Below are 15,639 nucleotides of genomic sequence, written 5' to 3'. Positions count from 1 at the left end.
ACTCACAGGTCCTGACTACAGCCGCTGTTCTATTTTTACCTCTCACCACTCTTCCCTTGGTCTCCAAATACCCAAACTCTAAGAATCAATCATTTGGTCTTCTTTTAAATCCTTAAATATGTCCATAGCCTTTCCTGCCTCAGCACCCTCTCACATGCAATGCCTCTGCCTGAATTCATTACCCCCCTCCCCTTGGTGACACCTACTTATGCTACAGATACCAACTTGAGTGTCGTTTCCTATCTGGGAAGCCTTCTTGAGGCTCCGGAACCAATTAAGCACACCTGTAGAACTCTGTGTGTTTTCTTCAGAATATTCAGTGCACTTGCAGACTTAATATTTATTTTCTCCACTATGCTGAAAGCTTTCCATAGCTACACCGTGTCTTTGTCCTTTCCCCACGCATCTAATTGGCACACAGTAAGCGTAAGTGCATGTTTGAAATAAATGAGTGAAAAATTAATAAGGGAATGGATGACTGAGTTTTTGTCTGGTGTGAACCACTGACTCTGCTGCCATAGAATCCAGGCCTCCGATCTGCTGAACGCGTCAGCCTGACTCCAGGGACTGAGGGCTTGGGTCAGCTCCTGCTATGGCTGTGACAGGCTTTTGCACAAACTTGTGCTCAGCACAGCTACGCCACTGCCTCCACACTGTTTCACAGATGGGCGACTAGAATCCCAGCCTCATTTAGTAAGAAGTTCTGTCGTCACCCTCTGCTGCATAATGTCTCCCTCATGTATTTCCGTGGCTGGAGAGTGAGAAGATCTAGAAATCAAACGTTAGTGACAGCAGTCATACCAGTAGAACCAGTGTGGGCAACAGGAGTGAAGACTATGAGATTGTTTAGTATATTCCGGTCACTGTTCTCAGGGATTTACACGTATTCACCCAATTAATCCTCAGAATAACCTTATGAAGGTTGTTTTTTTTTCCTAATCTGTATTTTACAGAGGAGGCGACTAAGGCGCATAAAGGTGAAGCAAAAGCTCAAGGTCACAAATGTCCTCTGAACAGTTTGCCTCCTTTTAAGGCCCACGCTCTCTGACAGGCTGGACCGAGGGGCTCTTGGAGAGAACTTCACCACCAGGGGACTTTCATCCGCCCCGGACACATTGCCCTCCAGTCAACCCTTACTGTTCAGAGTTCAGGGTACAGATTTCTCTGTTGGATATGTCAGGCTAACTTGGTCTAATGGCCGACTTTCTGGCAAAAAAATAAATTAGAAGGTAGATAAATATCTCTAAATTTTTGAAAGCATACACTTCTGGTTCCACTGAAGATGAAGTGGCTCCATTCCTCTCAGGTCCTCCCCTCTTGTTACACACACACACACACACACACACACACCAAACACAAAAAATTTGTTATAAATAAAACGAATAAGCACAGGAAGGTTCTAAAGGCAGAAAGAAGAAGGCGGCCTCCTAGAGACTCTGGGACCTGAGTAACAACACAGCAGTGAGTCCCTGGGTTTCCTTATATCCTGGAGAGGGTACTACCGAAGCCTCCCATCCAGAGCCACCAAGAGGCACAGACAAAAAGAACTTTAAGAAAACCCAGTTTCTCCTAGCCAAAGAACTGGAAAAGAGTGGCCTTAACAGACTATAAAACCTTTTGGCCATACCTTCCTTACTCAAAATACCTACGGAAAACCATACCTGCCACCCCCCCCCCAGGTTTCAGCGAGGCCAAGCAGGTTGCTTATGTTCACACCACCCCTCCTCCTATTCCCTTGCCCAGGTAATGTCAGTTGGGTCCAAAAAGGGAAATGAGCCTCCACTGTCACCTGGCAGCATGAGACTTAATGAAGGAATGTGAGGTGGGGCTAATGGTACTCTGCTTGTCCTGCCTCCAACCCTACTTGGGAGTGCACCTGCTGAGCTGAGCTTTCACCCACACCCCGCAGCGATAAGACAGCGTGAACCAGCTCTCTACTTCCCCCTTCCCTAAGGGCAGTGGAGCCCAACAAGGAGCTGAGCTTACTTAGAGGCAAGGAGGCATGTAGCCAGGGTCACATTATCGCTAAGAAAGAGCCATCAGGGCGGACTGGGCAGCTGGACTTCCACCTCAACCATCTGCAGGGGGCATTTTGCTAGAGTTGTGTCAGTAGCGCTCAACAGAAAGCTGAACACACACACTCACACGTCGCTTGCAGCTACACCTCACCAGGGCTGAAAAGGCACTTCGTACACCCAGCCTACAGAACATCCTGAAACATGCTCAGAACGCTAACATTAGCCCACAGCTGGGTAAAATCATCTGACGCAAAGCCTATTTTATAATAACGTGTTGAATATCTCATGTAATTTATTGAATACTGTACTGAAAGTGAAAAGAGGATGGTTGCCTAAGTACAGAACAGTTGTGTGTGTACCAGTTACTTACTCTCCTGATTGCATGGCTGAGTTGTGGCTCCGTGCCGCTGCCCAGCACCATGAGTGTGGGAAGGGATCCAAATTCAAAATTTAAAGTAGGATTTCTACTAAATGCATATTGCTTTCACACCAATGTAAAGTCAAAAAAATCACAAGTCAAAATCATCATAAGTGATGAACTGTCTGTAGTAAAAGTGAAGAAATGTCAAATGTAAATTTACGACTGGCAAAATGTAGCCTTCAGAAATGGAGTAATAAAGACATTTCAGATGAAAGAAAGTTATGCGAATTTATTCTTAACAAAGCGACCTTACAGAATTGCTAAATGAAGTTTGCTAAACAGAAAATAAATGATAAAAAAAGACCCAGGACTTCAGTATTTAAAAAATACATACAACAGATGAAAATAAAAAGCAACATATCAAAACATGTGAGGTTCAGGTAAAGCAGTGCGGAGAGGGAAATTTATAGTACTAAATGCTTACATTACTAAAAAGGAAAGGTCCTAGAATATATAAAATACTTTTGAAAGACAAGAATAAGGTGGGAAGAATCACGTTACGTGGTATGAAGGCTTACTACTTAGTGACGGTCATCAGGGCAGGGTGGTACTAGTGGAAGAAAGGACACACAAATCACGGAGGCTGACTGAAGAACCCAGACAAAGACCTACAAGAGCATGCCCAACTGATTTTTTTTTTTAAAGGTGCAAAAGCAATCCAGTGAAAGGAGGAAGGCCTTTCAACAAATGCTGCTGGAGCAATGAGACACCCATGGAGGGCAGAAGCACCTCGACATAAATCTCACTCCTTACATAAGGACTAACACAAAATAGAACATGGACCTAGATGTAAAATGTACAGCTATAAACCTTTGGAAAAAAGTGGAGAAAATATTCAATATAGGGCTAGTCAAAAAGTTCTTAGAAAGGACACCAGACACCTATGGTGAAAATACTGTGGTAAAAACATGTTTGGATTCTTTAAGCATGCTTATATGCATACATGCATACACCACACACACATATTTACACATATTTTAAAACTATACACTCTTTGTACTAGAAACAATGGTGATGTCAGGATAAATCAGGTAATTAGTTAATACTTTAATTACTTTGTACCCAAAGTGATGATTTTATTGGAAATACTCCACTTTTTTCACTTTTATTTATCAGCAGTCTATACACTTTTAAGTGTCCAGTGTCCTTTTATTCACCCTCTGAGGGATGAACCTGTCTTGCCTAGTACCTTCCTTAGGGCCGTCTGCATTTCTTTGTTTCTGAGACTGTAAACGATGGGGTTAAGCAGAGGTGTCAGCACTGTATAGGTGACAGCCATCAGCATGTCCTCACGGAACGAGTCCCTGTCCTTGGGCCTCAGGTAGACAAAGCCAGCAAATCCATAGTGTATGCACACCACAGTGAGGTGGGAGGAGCAAGTGGAGAAGGCCTTATACCTCCCCTTGGCAGAGGGCATCTTCACAACTGTGGACACAATGAAGACATAGGACATCACGATGAAGACACAGCTGCCCACCAACACAAAGNACGATGAAGACACAGCTGCCCACCAACACAAAGGCAGAGAGCCCAAAAATAACCATTTCGTGACGCGAGGTGTAGTCACAGGCAAGGGAGACCACAGGTGAGATATCACAGAAGAAGTGCTGGATGGTGTTGGAGTCACAGAAAGACGAGTTGAATACAACAATGACGATGCCCAGAGAAACCAGGAAGCCAACCATCCAAGAGGCCGTGATGAACTGAAAGCAGATCTTATGGGTCATCAAGATGGGGTAGTGCAGTGGCTTGTGAATGGCAGTGTAACGGTCATAGGACATGGCAGCCATGATGAAGCAGTTATTGGCTGCCAAGCCGAAGAAGACAAACATCTGCGTGGCACACTCAGGAAGAGAAATGGTCTTGCTGTCGGATAGCAAGTCCACTAACATGCGGGGGATGATTGCCATAGTGCTACAGGTTTCAGAAAAGGACAGGCCACAGAGGAAAAAGTACATGGGGGTGTGAAGGTTGTGGCTGAGCTTGACGGCCACCATTATGGACACATTTGCAGTCAGGATGATCCCATGGGAGAAAAATCATCACAAAGAGGAGACCCCGCAAGTCTGGGAAACTGGAAAAGCCCCACAGAAGGAATGTGCTCACTGTGGTATGATTGCTCATCTTCCTGGTGCAGAGGCAGCAACAGTTTTCCAAAGATGGAGCGCTTCCTGAGGCTAAAACTCAGATGAGTGTAAAAAGCTGATGCAGCACAGATGTCACCGAGACTTTAGTCAAGGGACCCGGGGCACGTTTCAGGCAACCCTTCATGGGAGAGCCTGAGAAAGGGACCCTAAATGCACCTGGCTGAAGTCAAGTTCAAGAGTCAGCGTGGTGAGAATGATGCTAGCGTGAGAAGCTGTATAAAGGACCAAATACCTTCTTGGATTTACTCACAAAAGCACTCTTATCTCTCTCTTTTCCGATCAGGATGTGCACGCAAGCAGGAAAACATGAGTGACATTGCTTTGTTCTCACGCACTTGATTTTGTGATGCCACATTTTCAAATACTTTTTGAGATCTACTGGTAACCTGGTACTTAGGAGTGCTCAATAAACTACTGATTAAATAAGCAATATAATCCAATCATTTAAATTCTTTAAAATGAATATGGCATTTAAAAAATTTAGGGAAGTTGGGGCGCCTGGGTGGCTCAGTCATTAAACGTCTGCCTTCGGCTCAGGGCGTGATCCCGGAGTCCTGGGATCAAGTCCCACATCGGGCTCCTCAGCTGGGAGCCTGCTTCTTCCTCTCCCACTCCCCCTGCTTGTGTTCCCTCTCTCGCTGGCTCTCTCTCTCTGTCAAATAAATAAATGAAATCTTAAAAAAAAAAAAAAGCCATTACCTTTAAAAAAAATTAAAAATAAAAAATTCAGGGAAGTCAATCCAATCCTTTTTCATCAGTGCATCGTCATGAGGCAGCTCCAAAGGTGGTAACTGTAGGAATGACTAGACCATAACAATGACTGCGACCTATAACTTCTGCTGGGTTCTATCCACGGCAGTATTTGAAGCTCGAGATATATAATATCATTAGCTTTTAATACATATCAATAATTTTAAGTGCTTAAGAATTTCTCATTGAAAATTTTTTTCCAGATGCCTAATATAACGGTCTAGTTTGAAGTCAAAATGATTTTGAAGGTACTGTCTCATTCTAGAATGGCGTATTGCAGTCCTAACATTCTAGTCAAATTTTGAGTTTTTAGCAAAACATCCAGGACATTTTCTAGCAGATATACTAGTTACATGGTTTACTTTGAAGTGCAGATCTGAATAGAACCAACTCAAATTCTTCAGATCAATTTGGCAAATCGTATTTCTATTTAGATTGTTCATTCAGCATCTGATCTTATAAGAGGTGAGGGCAGAAAAGTGATAGGAGACAACAGAATTTTAATTTTAATTTCAGTCACTGTTAAAGTTGAAGGGAAAGAAAAATAGTAAATCATCAGCAGTGGAAACTGAAGGAGTGTACAAGAGAAGGAGATAACCCCTGGCTGAAAATTATTCTGCAGGAATCACAAAGATTAAAAACAAAAGAAGAAGAAAACAAATATATTGATGGTTGAAGAGTTGCTGTTTTCTATTTGCATTGTATTTTGGGCAAAGAATACAGGAGGAGTCAGGCCAGGTAACCAGCACCCAGTTAATACCTGTAACGTGGTGGGTTTAGATAGAGCTGTCTCACGTAATCCTCACAAGTCTATGTGGAATTTTCATTCTGATTTCTAAAAAGATGAAAGCAAGGTACAGGGTGGTGAAGTGACTACAGAAGTCATGAGCTCATTCAATACATACTGACTAAATGCACGCGATGTGCCAGGCATTTTTGCACACGGGAAACAATATGAAGCCAGACACATAGGATCTGTGAGGTGAGAGTCAGTGACTGTTTTTGGCTGTGAAGTAAGAGAAGCCCCCTCTCTGAGGAGGTGACATACTTACATGGAGACTAGAATGTCAACAAGCCACCAAGAGGTGAAGGTCAGGAGAGAACAGTACCGTTCACAGCCAGCACAAAGTTCCTGTGTGGCAAACGCAACCACCTGAGCAATCTTCAGCCTAGACCCACATGGCTTGTCTCTGAGACCATACCAGGCTCCTGTTCCTCTGAAGGTTACCCTATTTACCTCTACAGGAAATGTTTTTCCATTCTCATTGCTTCAGCTACCACTGACCTTGCATGACTCTTCAGCTTCTGCTGCTACCAAAAACGAATCTCCAACGTCCTCTGGCACATTTCCAGTGCGACAGTGCTCTTCAAGTGTTGAGTGCAAGATTTTCAGAACAGACCTGTCCATATTTCCCCACACGTCAGAGTTTTCTCCTGTATTTCCAGATTGCGTTATACACATCAGAGAGCCACCATCAGACCCATTTTGACTCCTTCCTGATCCTTTTACCAATAAGTCACTTCCAAAATTCCAGATGTCTGTTTGCTCTCGTCTTTGTTGTTGTTGTTGTTGTTTGGTTTTGTTTTTATTTCCCCTGCTCTTCTCCTGGACCTTTCCCACAGGGTGAATATGGCACCTGCATAGTTGTCCATTAGTCACAAATCTGTTGCATTTTCATTTCATTCACCACCCTGTGATCGGATGTTGGATTCCTAAACACAGGATATGTTAAGTCACTGAGAGTGTCAAAAATAGTGCATAGCTACACGCTGTGTATAGAAGGAAATCCAAATACCCCAGCATGATGCCCAGTCCTCATCACAACTGGTCCGTAAACACTGCTCCCGGCTCAGTTCTGTCACCTCCTTCTACCTGCCCACCCAGGCAGCAGCATCCTCCCTTTCCTGAGCATATCGTGATCCTCACACCGCTGTGCCTTCTTACGTGGTGCCCCTCTGCCTCTGTTTCCCCTGCACCATTTTATTTCCTGTCAGACTTTTACCCAGTTTTCAGGCCCTCATTTAGATTAATTTGATTCCTCATTCTCTTTTGTTGCCTACATTTTCTAGATTCTAGGATCCTAACTAAAAAATGTCTCCTGCATTTCACTCTACCCCTCATTTGAATTTCTGTAACAGCCTCACCTTTTCCTCTTCCAGTTCTATCCTTCATGTCCCATCAGCTTTTCTTTTCTAAAGATTTTATTATTTTTTAAGATTTTATTTATTCAAGAAAGAGAGAGAGCACAAGTCAGGGGGGAGGGGCAGAGAGAGAGGGAGAAGCAGGCTCCCCACTGAGCAGGGAGCCCCATGCAGCAGTCCATCCCAGAACCCCAAGATCATGACCTGAGCCGAAGGCAGATGCTTAATCGACTGAGCCACCCAGGCGCCCCTGTGTATTTGAAGAGAGGGCGAGCACATACAGGGGGAAGGGTAGAGGCAGAGGAAGAGAGAGAATCTTAAGCAGACTTCCCACTGAGCTTGGAGCCCAACATGGGGCTTGATCTCAGGACCCTGAGATCATGTCCTGAGCCAAAACCAAGAGTCAGAGACTCAAGCGACTGAGCAAACCAGGCGCCCCCTACCACCAGCTTTTCTATGTTCTATCTATAATCGCACTACATCTCTTCAATGTAGACTTCTTTCAGATCCCCTTTGCTTACACACCAGCTAATTCTAATAACTTCTAACCTTTATTGCATGAGTCAGTTATAGAGTCTCCTACACCCTCGCAGCTATCCTAAGAAATAAGAGCTGTTAGGACCGTGTTTATAGTGAGGAAACTATGGCTTAGCGAGTTACTTGATTTGCTGAAGGTGATACAGCTGTTAAGTGTGCACACACAGTATATTTACAGCAAGGCAGCAAGAGTCTGGGGACACACTTGCTTAATAATAATAAAACCTCTCTCACGAAAGTGCCCTAGCACGGCATTCAAGGTCTCACCTGTCCAGCTTCATTTCCTGCTGTCAACCTTCCCTAGACGGGAAACATCCCACTGTTTCCAAACAACAATATGTCCTTCATGGCTCTTCTACTGTGCACATGTTTTCTATAACTTAAAATGTTCTTCCTGTCCTCCTATGCCCACTAAAACTGAGCTCTTGTGAACAAACAATTCAATGTCTCTTCCCTCTTGAAGCCTCCCCAGACCTCCCTGCCTATGTTGGTCATTTCTTCTTCTAGATTTACATCCCATTTTATCGTGATGAGAGGAGGGTTTATTTTAAATTTTAAATTAAAAAAACGTTTTAGCTTGACACCTATATTAGACAGGGCAGAGATTTATTTTAAAATTTTATGTCCCCCAAATTGTAACATAAGCCTCATGAATGCACAGTTTTTACTAAGATTAGTTCAAAATCTGAAGGAAGGGGCGCCTGGGTAGCGCAGTCATTAGGCGTCTGCCTTCGGCTCAGGGCGTGATCCCGGCGTTCCGGGATCAAGTCCCACATCGGGCTCCTCCGCTGGGAGCCTGCTCTTTCCTCTCCCACTCCCCCTGCTTGTGTTCCCTCTCTCACTGTCTGTCTATCTCTGTCAAATAAATAAAAAAAAAAATCTTAAAAAAAACNCTTCGGCTCAGGGCGTGATCCTGGCGTTCCGGGATCGAGTCCCACATTGGGCTCCTCCGCTGGGAGCCTGCTCTTTCCTCTCCCACTCCCCCTGCTTGTGTTCCCTCTCTCGCTGTCTGTCTATCTCTGTCAAATAAATAAAAAAAAAAAAATCTTAAAAAAAAAACAACAAAATCTGAAGGAAAAATGAAATAAAATAGTGTATTCTCTGGAAAGCCTCCATAATTATTACGTCAGTGTATTCATCCATACACTACTTGGTCGACTTAGTATTTATTTTGTGTGGACATGTCCTGAAGATGGTTGGTTGCTCTCTAAATAGATATTAAGAATAATGTCACCTATTAGGGCACCTGGGTGGCTCAGTTGGTTAAGCATTCAACTCTTGATTTCAGCTCAGGTCATGATCTCAGGGTCCTGGGATCAAGTCCTGTTTTGAGCTCTGCACTCAGAGGGGAGCCTGCTTGAGGATTCTCTCTTTCTCTCCCTCTGTCCCTCCCCCTACCCCCCACCTCCCGTTGCTTGCATGCACACATTCTCTAATAAAATTTTTTTAAGAAGAATAATGTCACCTAGTAGTGTGAATACATGTATAGACGCTTCCTACGTTCTTGCTTATTTTATTTTCCAAGAGGTGAACAAAAAATTTCTCAATACTCTAGCAGTGGTTGCTTAAAGTCTAGGAGAAAGAAACTACCATTTGCGAACTCTAGACACGATCCCTATTTACCGCAGCGTTGAATCACATTTGACCAACATACGTGATCATCTGCTAAGGGGCATGCCAGTGTCACCAGAGAAGCCTTATGAAAACAACACATCTCTGCTCACATCCACTACAAGTTTTTTGCAAGCCTCTCTGAGAGTTCTTGCTTATTTTATTTTCCAAGAGGTGAACAAAAAATTTCTCAATACTCTAGCAGTGGTTGCTTAAAGTCTAGGAGAAAGAAACTACCATTTGCGAACTCTAGACATGATCCCTATTTACCGCAGCGTTGAATCACATTTGACCAACATACGTGATCATCTGCTAAGGGGCATGCCAGTGTCACCAGAGAAGCCTTAAGAAAACAACACATCTCTGCTCACATCCACTACAAGTTTTTTGCAAGCCTCTCTGAGAAATGTCCAGGCCGTGCGGGTGTCTGTACTCCGCACAACATTTCTCATTATTTTTGGTTGAAAACATTTGACTTTCATGATACTTTCTGTTCATACGTGTTGATGGTAAATTCTGTTTTCTTTTTCATTCTATTCTGGTACAGCAGTGATAGAAGATTACGTCAATATGACATTATTTCCATTCTTCCTGATGCTGGTAAGTACTGGAGAGCAAGATGCCTATCCATTTTTCCAGCTCTTCTATTTGTTTTTCCCAAGCCTTACCATCTTTATTAACCTGAATTTTACCTTGAGTTTACTATCCTATTCCTTTGTTTTCAGTTCTTCAAATCTTCCCCTGTGGAGAGTTTGGGATTCTATCTCTACCAGGAGTAGGGAATTGGCAACATTCTTAATTTCCAGCTTCTCTGAGGCCAGTTTCTTTAATACCCTCTAACAGGCTATTAACACCATGGGTACTTAATTATTAGAGGATATAGAAAAATGTTCATTGTGGGGAGTAAAGCAATTCTAAAATTCCTACCTTCCACAGAAGGAAGATCATCTCCCAGTTCTTTAAAATCATCAGGTATAAGCTGGAGGAAGAACGTACAGTCTTACAAGTCAAGTATGGTTTTCTCAAGTTCCTCCTATGAGTTCATATATGGCCCTAATTCAGGGATAATTTTCAAGTGATTGTCCCTGTTGACATTAGAGTCTCCTATCACATAAAAGGCTGTGTCTTCTCCATTTCTTAAGGATGGAACTCAGTACCACGAAAATTTTAATGAGATTTCTTGGGCCCCTGGAGACCATTATCTGGAGCCCAGTGCTTTAGACACCAGAAGTCTTATGCTCTGTGGATCTAATACCCAGTGTGATGTCCTCAAAAAGGTTTTTAAATCTCGACCTCCCACAGAGAATTTCCAATGATGTTCTTAATGACAATCAAAATGATGGAAACTCAACTTGTTAAAACTATATCTTGGGATGTAGACATTCCCTCAGGGGACATAACTTTACAGGAAGTAAAATATAATTATTTTATAGTTCTGAAAATATGCCAAGTCCCTCAGATCTCCTCTGCCCTAAACACAGGGCAAGGGAATGGCGGGTCTTGAGAAGCCAGTGCCCGGGAAACGTTCAGAAGAAGGCGGGTAGGAAGAAAATGAACACGCAGCGTGAGCGCTGTGATTTCTTTCTCCTGAGGCCACTCTGCTGGGGAGGATCTTGCTGAAAAAGAAACTCCCCAGTCACTGCACTGCCATTCATGAGACTCACAACGGCTTCTAATTGCCTCGCTCATCAGTGCGTTCTCCACCATCTGTGCTATTTTCCACCTAGCGCACTATCAAGTCTTTTCTCCAATATCTACTCTCAGAACCCTCAACAATTGTGGCGAGCCCGTCAATACGCTGTCTCCTGGTGAAATTCTGCACTTTCTTCATACTGAAGTCTATTCTTTCTGAAAATCCCTTTTCCCGAGTTTACTTATTCAAACTCTTGCTCATTTTTCAAGGTTCAGAACAAATGCCACCCATCCAAGAAGTCTTGGGTTAAAACCCAAGAGAAAAATTTACAAGGAATTCTATTAGGAGAGACGCTTGCTTTGGACGTCCTCCACTCGGTGCTAACAGAACCTCAGTGCGAACAGAGGCGATGCAACAGTCCAGCAAGCTGTAGGTAACAGTAAAACGGGACTTTTAAAGCTGGACAGACATTTCTGTGCTTTCGCAGATCTCTCTTGCCAAGCCAGTGAACTGCCCCTCTGAGAGCTAGCTGCGAACGTTCACAGCCTCGCTCTTTTGAAAACTGCTCTGCGCTGAAAGGAGCACAGCTGACCGGAAGGCGGGGAGTGCATGTCCCTACTCCCAGCGCCGCCCAGAGCCAACAACTGAAGGAAACAGCGATTCAGGAGCAATGACAAACACACCCCGTTGCTGCCGGGTGGGACACGTCTGAGGCGCCGTTCCGTGCTCCAGTGCTGCCGGTGGGATCAGGACGAAGCCACCCTTCAGCGGCGCCCACAGCTTTGTCTGGCTTCTCCTGCTTCTCTTTCATCCCCGTAAGTCTCCCTGGAGGTCACACTCACTAAGCCACTTGCATAAGAACGGCGGTCTAAGGCTCGGCTTTTGGAGAACTTGCCAAAGGACAGTCTCGATGCACGTGCAGGAACGAGAGCTGTTTGTACTTTAACAGGCACGCTCAAAATTAAACATAAATCGCATACGAACATCAGGCTCCGATGGCCGCCGCAGACTGCGCCTTCCTGAGGGACCAGTCATCACGCCGGCCATCACTGCCAGTCATGTAGACGGAAGCTTGTCTGAGGGTCTTCTTGCACTTGCTCCTCCACTGCTGGGGTTTCCACTTCCTGCTAACTGGAGCTGATTAGTAGAGATCGGACTAAATCAAGTCAGTCATTTCTTCTGTGATGTTGCTCCTTTAGTTAAACTCTCCTGTTCTGATAGCAGCCTCCCTGCTGTTGTCCCCTCATTTCCGGCTGGCTCCATCCCTGTGCGTCACAGTGGTCTCCTGTGTCTGTGTCCTCATCACCATCCTGAAGATGCGCTCCACGGAGGGTCGCCACAAGGCCTTCTCCACCTGCACATCCCACCTCACAGTGGTCACTCTGCTCTTTTTTTCAAGATTTTATTTATTTGAGAGAGAGAGAAAATACGCACACGCGTGAGAGAGCCTGAACAGGGGAAGGGGCAGAGGGAGAGGCATTCTCCCTCCCTGCTGAGCAGGGAGCCTGCCCCAGCACTCCGTCCCAGGACTCTGGGATCATGACCTGAGCCGGAGGCAGGCGCTGAACTGACTGAGCCACCCACATGCCCCTGGTCACTCTGTTCTATGGGACCAACACACTCATTTATGTGATGCCCAAGTCCTGCTACTTAACTGACCAGAACAAGGTGGGGTCTGTGTTCTAGCTGGTGGTGGTCCCCATGTTGAGCCCCCTCATCAGGAACAGTGACCTGAAGGGGGCTCTGAAGAGAGAGCTTGGCAGAAAAATATTTTCTTAATGAAATCTGTTATTTTATGATATTTGATATAATATACCATAATGATAAAAGGAGATAGTGTCTATGGTCTAAGCACATGGGTCCATAGGTCATTGGCCAGTGTGGAGCTTTCTAGTAAATGAAGGGGTGGATTTTTTTATATAAAATTATAAATCAGAGGCCCACAGTGAGTTACTTTCATGAAATTCATAATTAGAAACACATATTGATTCATGTGAAGAAATACCTTATCAGTTGAAACCCTTTTAAAATTAAATCATATATTTTCTTCAACTGTCCTCTGCCATAAGTTAGGGTTGTTGTACCTCCAAACCTTTTAGACTGTGTCCATTTTCAGTAACATTTTATCCTGTAGTGAGTGTGATAACTCTAGGTATGGCTGAGTACCTCTGAGAGGAAAGGAAAAAGCGGAACCAGATAGAAAACTGGTGGAATTGTTTTTCTTGCAGGAAGGTTATCTGCTGAGGATGGGCTTTGTGGACCCATGAAATTCTGGCCTGTGCACTTGACCTCTGGCCCAGTCACCATATTGGGGTACTCGGAGGGGAAGAGGGTGGGATGGCCCTGACTGACCTGTGAATTGTGTCAGGTTAAAACAGGTGGCTTCTCTGTGGGAATGAGCAGGGTTCCTGGCCTCCTTAGGGACAAGGAGTGAACAAAGTCTTGGAAGAGTTCCTGGTCAAGCCCATCCTGCTCAGGAAACTGGAAGGAACTGGATGGTCTCTCTTCTGAATTTTTGACTGTACCCTGTAGAGACTTAACCACCTTTATAGGCTGACAACAATCACATTGATTTACTTTTCATGCCCCCTCTTTAGTGTTTCAGACACAAAATCTTTTCGCTGACAAACTCATAGGGCATTAATTTATTATTATNTGAACAAAGTCTTGGAAGAGTTCCTGGTCAAGCCCATCCTGCTCAGGAAACTGGAAGGAACTGGATGGTCTCTCTTCTGAATTTTTGACTGTACCCTGTAGAGACTTAACCACCTTTATAGGCTGACAACAATCACATTGATTTACTTTTCATGCCCCCTCTTTAGTGTTTCAGACACAAAATCTTTTCGCTGACAAACTCATAGGGCATTAATTATTTTATTCAGCATCTGTTCTTCCATCAAAAATTATATTGAATGATCTTATATTCCAGGGATTGTCCTAGGCTACGGGGAATAGAAGTGACAATCACGCAGAGAAACCTGCCCTCATGGAATTTATCCTACAGCATGGGAGAGGCAACGACACAAACAAGTTGGTGATTCAGATTATTAGGAGAGCCATGCTTAGAGAAAGGAAAAACAGAGCAGAGTAAGGAAGACTAACATGTCAGGGGCCAGGAGGAGTCAATGTAGGTCTCACTGGGAAGATAGCATCTGAGCAAAGATGTAGGAGGTGAGGACATGTCTCGTCAGGTAATATGGTTACCTGTGTATGTATGTGCAAGTTTAATCTCCCTCTCATAAGCATATGATTTGCCTTTGGGGCAATGGCAGCCTTGATCATTTTAACCAATCCAATGGTGAGCACAACGAAAGCAGATGCTAAAAGGTTAAATAGATCCTAAATACAGCATTAGACGATAATAAGGAATTGTCTCACCAGAAACTGAGAACCCAGAGAAGCTGACCTAACACTCAGAAATGCTTTTTGGGGCACCTGGCTGGCTCAGTCCGTGGAGGATGTGACTCTTGATCTCAGGGCTGTAAGTTTGAGCCCCCTATTGGGTACAGAGATTACTTAGAAATATATATTTTTAAAATCCTTATTAAAAAAGTGCTTTTGCTGTGAGAGAATTTGACAAGTCAGAAGGAAGTGTTGTTACCAACTCAGGCAGAGGATTTAGGGTTCTTTTGGGAGGAGACGATAAGCCAAAACTGAGGACATGTCCAGGTGACGGTTCTGAATGATACAGCTCACATACATCCTCAGGGTAAGGGGAAACCTGAAATGACCAAGTGTCCGCAGATTTGCAGCCCTGAAGATGTAGTCTCAAGCCTTGAACCTGGATATAAGATGGTGCCTCAAGGTGAACTGAATAACCAAACAACTCAAGCCACAGTGATCTCTATCAACAACTTTTCAAATGCAATAACTAGCAGGTGAAAGATAATGACTAGCAAGAAAGGAAACAAAGTAGCAAACGTGGGAGCCGCTGGTGCAAATAATGAACAACAGAAACAGAACCACTAAGATTTAAGATATGGAAATTAATCGACACAGACTGTAATAGTACTTTGTTTACAAAAAAGATAAAGATTAAGCAACATCAACAGCAATATCGTACTATAGTTTCGCAAGATGTCCCCATTAGGAGACAATGGGTTGAGAGTACGGAAGAACTCTGTATTCTGCAGGGGCCTGCGTAGGAAGACCCGGGCACCAGGGCATTCTGAAAAGCCATTCCTGCTTATAGCTACTGCAGCACTCAGCCAGCGAGGTCCTTGAAGTAGACCCAGATTTTAGTCACAATGTATCTATTGATAAAACTCTGCATGTTAGTTGCTTCAAAAATGCTTGTCAATGAGAATTTCAAGGAGAATTATAGACAAAGGAAGTTCGCGCTAAAAGTTCACAACTGGGAGAGCTCTCTTGGGAGAGGTG

The 15,639-nt window shown here is 44.0% G+C and overlaps 2 protein-coding genes across 4 annotated transcripts in view; both read right to left on the bottom strand.

The window, feature by feature from the left end:
• The window catches only part of LOC100482330 (olfactory receptor 481), a 118,086-nt gene that overhangs the window by 26,077 nt on the left and 76,370 nt on the right, over positions 1 to 15,639 (bottom strand). The gene's annotated exons all lie outside the window — the stretch shown is intronic.
• LOC100482578 (olfactory receptor 10Z1-like) lies at positions 3,593 to 4,563 on the bottom strand. The gene is given in 3 exon segments (XM_034665606.1): positions 3,593 to 3,891; positions 3,926 to 4,473; positions 4,475 to 4,563. Coding segments are annotated over 3 exon segments (936 nt in total).

This window comes from Ailuropoda melanoleuca, chromosome 8 (genome assembly GCF_002007445.2).
Source record: "Ailuropoda melanoleuca isolate Jingjing chromosome 8, ASM200744v2, whole genome shotgun sequence".
NCBI lineage: Eukaryota > Metazoa > Chordata > Mammalia > Carnivora > Ursidae > Ailuropoda > Ailuropoda melanoleuca.
Note: the sequence above shows the minus strand (reverse complement) of the source record. Positions and strands in the feature narration are given on the sequence as shown.